This window comes from Akebia trifoliata, chromosome 12, assembly GCF_017979445.1.
Source record: "Akebia trifoliata isolate Shusen 1 chromosome 12, ASM1797944v1, whole genome shotgun sequence".
NCBI lineage: Eukaryota > Viridiplantae > Streptophyta > Magnoliopsida > Ranunculales > Lardizabalaceae > Akebia > Akebia trifoliata.
In genome coordinates, this window is record NC_141386.1 from 31,964,299 (window position 1) to 31,972,844 (window position 8,546).

An 8,546-nucleotide genomic window follows, 5' to 3' on the forward strand; every position below is an offset into this window, starting at 1 on the left:
TAATATTAGATTTACCCCCTTGCAAAATGCAAGATCAGACTTGCTCACCTTGATTATAAGTCAACGTTACATTTTCTTAATGATTTAAGGGTGGTATTTGATTTTTTTTCTTTTTTCAAAATGCTCTTTAAATACTTAACTTACTACATCAAACATTAGAAAGAAAAAAAAAATTGTTGACATAAGGTCAAGGGGGTAAGCCTAATCTTGCATTTTACAAAGGATAAATCTAATATCGCCAATTTTACAGGGAAGTGATTCTAAAATAACCCCCCCCCCCCCCCCCACCGGAAAGCCACCACAAAAAAAAATAAAAATTATCTAGATATGGGAATCCCTACGACTATCCTCCCATCCAAGGTATACTATAACTATTATTTGGGACAATACACACACCATCTGGTATCCATCGTTTACAAGTAGGACTATTGGGGGAATTAAATAATGTTCAATATCTAGCTTTCATCTTCCTTGGGGACAAGAATATTTTTCTAGTATTTAACTTGAAAGATACAATTTACTTCAAATATTTCAAAATTTTATGAAACCAACACCACACCAAAGCCATATAAAGAAAAATCCAAAGAATGGACAAGAAGAAAATTCTATAGAATGAAAATTTGATAAGTTTTATGCACCAAAATCTCAATGTCATATCCCCTAAAGATAATTTTAGAAAAATCACGTTTTAGTAAACGTGGCCCAGTTTTTTGCAGCATTACTGAACCAACCATGTATTTTAATTTTTATGAAAAAGATTATACATCCAATTTCGTAATTATTTATTTCTACCAAATATTTATTTATTGTACCAACACATTTACTATTTATTCATTATCCATTGTGTGAAGTGTGGACCGACATTCAATTCATGGGCATAAACATAAATCGTCGAATTGTTCAAACAACAATGGTACAACAAATAATTATGAAATTGACTATATTGCCAAAGTAACTGGCTAGTATGCATAACTATTTTAATAATTTTGTCTAAAAAATTCATCAATCATATTTTTCGGGTCCACTCCATCATGAATGTTTTGGCTTCTCTTTGAAGATATTATTACCCTTCTATTTGACCATTTCTAAATTGATCATATCTAATGACTAGAGTTCTCTAGCATGAATATCATTCTCCTTGGGGTTAAGGGTGTAAAAGTGAAAATAAATAAAGTTAGATGAATATTATTAAACGAAAATTAGGGTAAAAGATAAAAAATAATAACATGGGTTAAAATGATACATGAGAAAATACAGTAAAGTTGAAGAGGGTGAAGAGTAAATAAAATAAATTGGATCCCATAAAATTATAACAATTGTGGATCCTACAGTTGTGTTTTATTATAGAAACTAGAGTTAAAGGAGTATTATTAAAAAGTAGGTGGGAGGAATGGAAAAAGATTGAAAGGGATTCAATTAAAAAAATTTGATTGGATTAAAGTTGAAAGGTATAATTAAAAAAATTTGAGCTTAAGAAAATAAATGATGATAAACAATAAAGTGGATTAAAGGGGTAAAAAGAGAATATAATAAAATTAAAGGGGTGAAGAATGAGATAATATAGTAGATCCCACAAAATTGCATTTGAATGGATGTTTGTCCCACATAAAACTTTAGCATATGGGACATTTATTCCCCTACACAATTGTAGCAAAGTGGGAGCCCTACCGTTGTATTTTATTATAGAGATTAATCATCCATGATAATGATTAGTGTAATAGTAATGTGTATGTCTACAAAGAGACCTATGAAATCCCATGCAATAACACATTTTCGAAGCTAACTATTTTCTACATGGATAGTCTTCTAAAATTTTCAAATCTTTGAAATTTGATCACTTTGATGATCTCATGAATTTGAATCTTAAGGTGTAAGATTGCTTGAATTAGTACTTAGCTTCTCGCTTAAGTTTGTTTTGATAAACTAGTGACATGGTCTCATGACATAAAACAACCATCCTCTTGATTTTTTATGTTATGGTGTTGGACTTGGATTATAAACATGATTTGAAACTTTCTTCAGCGACTTTAAGACCCACCAGTGAGTTGTTAATAAATCTCATGGTGAAGAAATGAAAAAAAAAAAAAAAAAAGTACTTGAACCAAATGCCTAAAAATCACCAATTATGTTTTAGAGGCGGGCTAAAACATTAGGGCTTAACATAGATTGGATTTTATTTGAAATTTGAGTTATCCAAATTTGAATTTAACGGGTTTGGTTCTTTCAAATATACCCGAATTAAAATTGGGTCGGATATAGGTTGATACCCATTGACTCGAGTCAGATATGGATCCATCCCTATATCCATTTAAATCCAAATGATATATTACTTTGTAAGTTATATTTTTCAAACTATTTTTCATAAACCAACAAGTATTGGGTGGAGTGGTTGAGGCATTATTTTTTAAAGGGAGACATGTTTTGAGTTCAAGTTGTTTTTTTGCCACACCTTTAATATTTTATCCAGGTTTAATGAAAAAAAAAATGTTTCAGATATGAGTTTAGCTAGTAGAATCCAAGTCGAATTCAAATGAACTCTGCTCGTCATTGAACTGTAACGACGACTAAATAATCGTTTACTTGATTTAAGAAAATGATTAAGCTGCTTGGTAACATGTTGTCTAAATGTGTTGTCAAGATGTTGAATTGTTTGGTAACCTGCTATCTAGAATTTATTGGATAAAATTCAAAATAATATTTACAAAAAAAAAAAATTAATTATTTGATATTAGTAATAATATGTTAATAAAAAGTATAAACATAAGATTTAATATTAAAAACTAAAAAATAAAATAAAATTTTATTTTTTCTGTACTAACATACTTAATGTCTATTAAATAAATAATAAATAATTAAATAAAATTTTACATCATCATATATATATGTCATTATAAATCTACGGAGTAATCTCATTTTGTACAATATTCATATCAACAATTAAGTCTTCCTTTTATCTAAGAAAATTTATTACTTTTTTACAATCTTATCTTATGACAACATTTATCATTTTTTATTCTGAAACATTCAAACAACTTCAAAATAACAATACAATTATATAAATAAAAATTTAAAAAAGTGTTTATTAAGTTGTGATATTACATATATTTCTCTCAATTTCTTACAGACATGAAAAAGACGACTATCCCAAATATTATGCCTTTCTATAAATACAATAATTTAATCATTATTAAAAATAAAGGATAAAATATAAAAATAAATATACACAAAACAGATTAAAAGAAAACAACCAAACAATATTTTGAAAATAAACAATAAAATAATTTCAAAATAAGATATAAAAAACAAAACGTATCCCAAAAAATAAAGAATTTTTTTTTTTAAATTTCCAAAATAAAGAGGTGTTCTCTTGTTGTTATAAAATGAAGAAGAAAAACAAACGAAGCAAAAAAAAAATTCAAAACAAATTCAAAATCGAAATAAAGAGATTTTCCCTGTTATAAAGAAGATACAAAATAAAGAACAAAATCCCAAATTAAAGGGGTATTCGTATTCTCCTATTTTTATAAAACAAATAAAGAGAAAAAGAGTGAAAGAAAGAGAGCCGACGATTGTTACAACCTAAGCTCTTTCTCTAATCCATAAGTTTTGTTTCTTATTTTAAAAATCACACAATTTCAACGAGAGCGAGAGTGAGAGTGAGTGAAGAGTGATAGAGAGAGATGTTTGCTCAGGATTCTCGATTGATTCGAAAAAGAAATATTATTGATGAAAATAAATTTTATAATTGAAAAAAAATGATTTTAATATTCAATGAATTCAAATTGAGTTGATGAATATCAGAAAATAATATTTTATTTGAAATATTAAAAATAATAAAAATTAAAAAAAAAAAAATTGATATGAAACGGTAAAATATCAAAGTCATATAATAAGTAATATCTATATTTTTCGCATTTAATGGAGTACTAGCTTTCAACGTGGCAAGTCAAACACGTTTGCTACGCCGGACCAACGTTTTTTTTTCCCGATCAGAGCTTTCACTCGATGTCTCTCTCTCTCTCTCAAACACAGATAGTCATATAGATACAGACACAGAGTTACAGAGTTACAGACACACATATAAGAAGATCTTCTCCTTCAAAGCTTTCACTCCGAAACATAAGAAAAAAAAGATGGATTTCTTCTATTTAATCACCATTGGTGTATCAACAACACTCTTTCTTCTCATCATCAGCTTCTCTGCTTTAATTTTCATAATCTTCACAGGAAAATCAATCAAGAACCCTGAATATCCTCCAGTTATGGGCACTGTTTTTCATCAACTCTTCTACTTCAACAAACTATACGATTACCATACCAAAGTCGCCCTCAAGTATCGAACTTTTCGACTTCTCGCTCCTTCCCAAAGCGAAATCTACACAACTGATCCACGAAACATCGAACACATTCTCAAAACTAATTTTGAAAATTACTCCAAAGGAGAGTATAATCAAGGTATCATGAGAGATCTCTTTGGTCATGGAATCTTCGCTGCTGATGGAAATTTGTGGAGGCAACAGAGGAAGCTCGCAAGCTTTGAGTTTTCTACTAGAGTTTTAAGGGATTTCAGTTGTTCTGCTTTTAGAAGAAACGCTGCTCAATTGGGTGGAAAAATTTCGGAGTTTGCAATCGCGGATCGTACCTTTGATTTACAGGTGAGTTTTCTTGAATCTTCGATGAAGTTTTTATTCTGAAAATTTTGGGGCGTAAATTGCTGTAAATTTTTTTATTGGGTAATTTTGTAAAATCCTCAGGTTTTGATGAAAATAGAGATCTCCCCTGATTTTCGAAGTGATGGACATACTCACTTAGATCTTCAATGAGAGACTAATAGAGAAAAACCGAAATTCCATCTTCTTCAACCGAAACCCATGAATTTTCTCAAAATTCCATCTTCTTCATCGTCTAGGATGGACATTTCTGACTTTATATTGAACCTGAAGATTATAACTTCTTCAACCTTCAGAGCCCAAGAACAAGAACAAGGCAGGGTTTTTTGGAGGTTGAAGAGGATTGGTTTTTGGGAAGAAAAACATCTAGGATTTTTGAGAAAAAATCAGAATTTTTGACATAGAAGACGAGGGCATTTTGGTAAATTTACTGCATACACACCTGTGATATCAGTTTGAAAATGACTTTTCTAGCCCCAACCCACTGTTGAGATAAAGAAGAAACATAGATTTCCTAGAGATCAGAGTGACCTTCTCTAGGGATTAGTACAGATTTTTAGAGGGATAGTTTTTTGAGAAACCCTAGCATTTCAACCGTCTGTTTGATGTAGAGCCTCACCCCTGGGTTTGAGGCTAGTGTTTTCTGTTTCAAAACCCAGGGTATCATGAAGAAAATTTCCCCCAAGGATGCTTTTGTGTGTGACATTTCAAATTAAATGAAGTAAAGAAATAGATATATATTTTTTTAAATATAGATTCTTGGCAGGATTTACTAATGAGGTGCACATTGGATTCCATATTCAAAGTTGGGTTTGGGGTGGATTTGAATTGCTTGGAGGGATCAGGTAAGGAGGGTACTTCATTCATTAAGGCATTTGATGATTCAAATGAATTGGTGTATTGGCGCTACGCTGATCTCTTCTGGAAAGTTAAGAGGTTTTTTAACATCGGATCTGAAGCCACCCTTAAGAAGAATATCAAGGTTGTCAACAATTTTGTTTATGGGCTAATTCGACATAAGAGAAAGCTGCAATGTATGCAAGAAGATTGTGTAAGTAGACATTGTCACGTTGTTATGCTATTAAGTACCATTTGGCCCAATATAGAGTCTGCCAATCCCAATATTTGGAATCTGGCATAGATGATATCGTTGTTTGTCATGGACTTAGGTTTAATCCTTCTCACAAATGACTTAGGAGATCATTGACACTTGATGAGATGCTTAGGCATGAGAACACTCACAAGTAGGGCTGCAACTCGGGTGGGTTGGGCAGGGTTGGGGATCAATCCACACTTGACAAACACCAACCCATGCCCTTGCTCAACCTGACCTCGGGCATGAAACGCTCTACCCAAGCCCAACCCAAGTCTGGTTGGTTGGGTTGGCTCATTCCTCATTAATATTAGATAATTTAGTAATGATAATGACTTATATAAAGATAAGTGATACGTAAAAGATATAACTTTATAATATTATTTGTCCTAAAAATATATTTCAAAGTTCACATAAATGAAATTATAAGCAAATGTTGAGAAAAAATGATAATGATTTACTAATGTTTGAAATGTGAATTGTGAATGAGAAAGAAACAAAGATAATTAAAAATATTTTTAAATTTTAACCATATTAAGTTCGGATTCATGCAAATCGGGCAACCCGATGTCTATGCCCGAACTCAACCTGGTTTGGTTCGGTCAATTTTTTTTTTATGCCCAAACCCGTGCCAAACCCTAGCTATCTGTGCACCTGAACCAAGGTCGGCTTGAACCGATCAGGTTCCGGTTTAGCCCGCCCAAGTTGCAGCGCTTCTCACAAGAGTTGACAATGGAGACATACATTGCTCACAGTTCTATGAGCTTTTGGTCCCTATGTAAAGCCAGGAATACAGTTTTTATCTAATTACGCAATTGAAAGCTTGAAAATTGTTCTTGAATCACAGAATGAAAAGGAAGATATACTTTCAAGATTTCTTGTGGCGAGCGAAAAGGATCCAGCGAACATGAACGATAAATATCTGAGGGACATAATTTTGAATTTCATGATTGCTGGCAAAGACACCACTGCAAACACCCTCTCATGGTTCTTCTACATGCTCTGCAAGCACCCTCTAAAACAAGACAAGATTGTACAAGAAGTGAAAGATATAGTCGATTATAAGGACAAAGAAGCCAACATCAATGATTTTGCGACAAATTTAACAGATACCAAACTCGAAAAGATGCATTATCTCCATGCAGCACTGACAGAAACTTTGAGACTATACCCTGCAGTCCCTGTGGTAATTATTATTTTTTTTTCGAGCAATTTTAAGGAATTCTTTGAAATTAATATTCATTTTTAGTGCTAATTGACAGTCAACTCTATGGGGGGCTTTGGTGTATGGCAGGATGGGAAGTCTTCAGAAATAGATGATATCCTTCCTGATGGTTATAGACTTAGAAAAGGTGATGATGTCTACTACATGGCATATGCTATGGGTAGGATGACTTACATCTGGGGAGATGATGCCGAGGAGTTCCGACCAGAACGATGGCTCAACAATGGAGTTTTCCAGCCCGAATCGCCATTCAAATTTGTGGCATTTCATGTTTGTAACCACTCTCAGCTGTTATTTAGACGGAAATACTTGTGTTAGGACATGAAATTTAGTCTCCCTAACTCCACCACGCATGACCCACTTCTCTTGGCCAAAAATCAACATGATCAGTTGAACCTAATGGTTTGATTCGTCGCATTTTAAGAATCTAATATCATCAAATCAGGTTGATTTTAGGCATACAACCCAATGAATGCCTTTCTCAACTCTCTGATACGAACCTGACCAATAAATCCAAAGCACCTATGCTATAATGGTTTGGAAAATTTTAAGTCGTGGTCTCATGGGTTTGTAAATTCTATGGAGAATGCTGACGTGTAAGACCTAATGGGGACGTTAGCATTTTCCACCACATTTTTTTTTCAATAATACTTGTGCCCATTTTGTCTTTTAGTGAAAAACATGGGTATGTTGGCCTTTACATTATAAATGCTTGTTTGCATTGATTGCCAAAACATTTACTACAAACAAGACATTAAAATCCATTTAATTTTTTCAACTTGCAGGCTGGCCCTCGGATATGTTTAGGGAAGGACTTCGCTTATCGGCAGATGAAGATAGTTGCTTCTGTTCTTCTTCACTTCTTCAGGTTTAGATTAGCCGAAGAGAACCAACAAGTGACATACAGAACCATGTTCACACTTCATGTTGCTGGAGGCCTCCATCTTAATGCAGTTTCCAGGTTGAGTTTGATAAATTCCGATCTATGAAGAACAATTTCTGTTGTTGGTCAATCAATGTTGATTGAAATCGCCGTTTATGTTTTTTGTGCACTCTATCTGCTCTGTAAATTGATGTTAATATATGTTACCTTATGCTTATCAAAGATGGAAGTTTAATAGGGGATACAGATTCAAACTGTTTCTTGCAATTGCTACTGTTGCTGCTACTAGAGGACTAAGTTAACTTTGCTTTTTTTTTTAGCCAAGAAGTTAGGCAGTCATCCAACTCCGGGTCTCCTTTGTATGCCATGTGGCACATTCTTGGGCCCAATGATCCATGAATGTTTGGGATTTACTCGCAGATGTTTGGCCCAATCCTTGATGAAAGAATTCGCGGAATTTCTCTAGTGTTCAAATCTAGAAATGTAATCAATCTTGAAAGAATGGATGCCGAATGGGACTTTATTGGTATAGTTACTCCGTAATTGTACTTGTGGGATCATATGAACATTTTCACGACTCACGATTCATGATCCACCATATAGGGACTTGTTCTTTCTTCATACTGTGCAGACCAACCTTTATTAAAAATTGGTCCCATTCCGATATTTGTTACC

The 8,546-nt window shown here is 33.0% G+C and overlaps 1 protein-coding gene across 2 annotated transcripts; it reads left to right on the forward strand.

Moving 5' to 3' along the window:
• The first annotated feature begins 3,943 nt into the window (after window positions 1–3,943).
• Window positions 3,944–8,117, forward strand: LOC147389570 (cytochrome P450 704C1-like). Of its 2 annotated transcripts, XM_086418736.1 has the most exons (5): window positions 3,945–4,655; window positions 5,437–5,721; window positions 6,611–6,949; window positions 7,058–7,258; window positions 7,774–8,117. In XM_086418736.1, exons 1-5 carry the CDS (start codon window positions 4,134–4,136, stop codon window positions 7,975–7,977), a joined length of 1,551 nt encoding a protein of 516 aa, XP_086274862.1. In that variant the 5' UTR covers window positions 3,945–4,133; the 3' UTR covers window positions 7,978–8,117. The 2 variants fall into 2 exon arrangements, with proteins under 2 accessions (XP_086274863.1, XP_086274862.1); XM_086418737.1 differs by lacking the exon at window positions 5,437–5,721 and having other exon boundaries at window positions 3,944–4,655.
• Window positions 8,118–8,546: the final 429 nt, after the last annotated feature.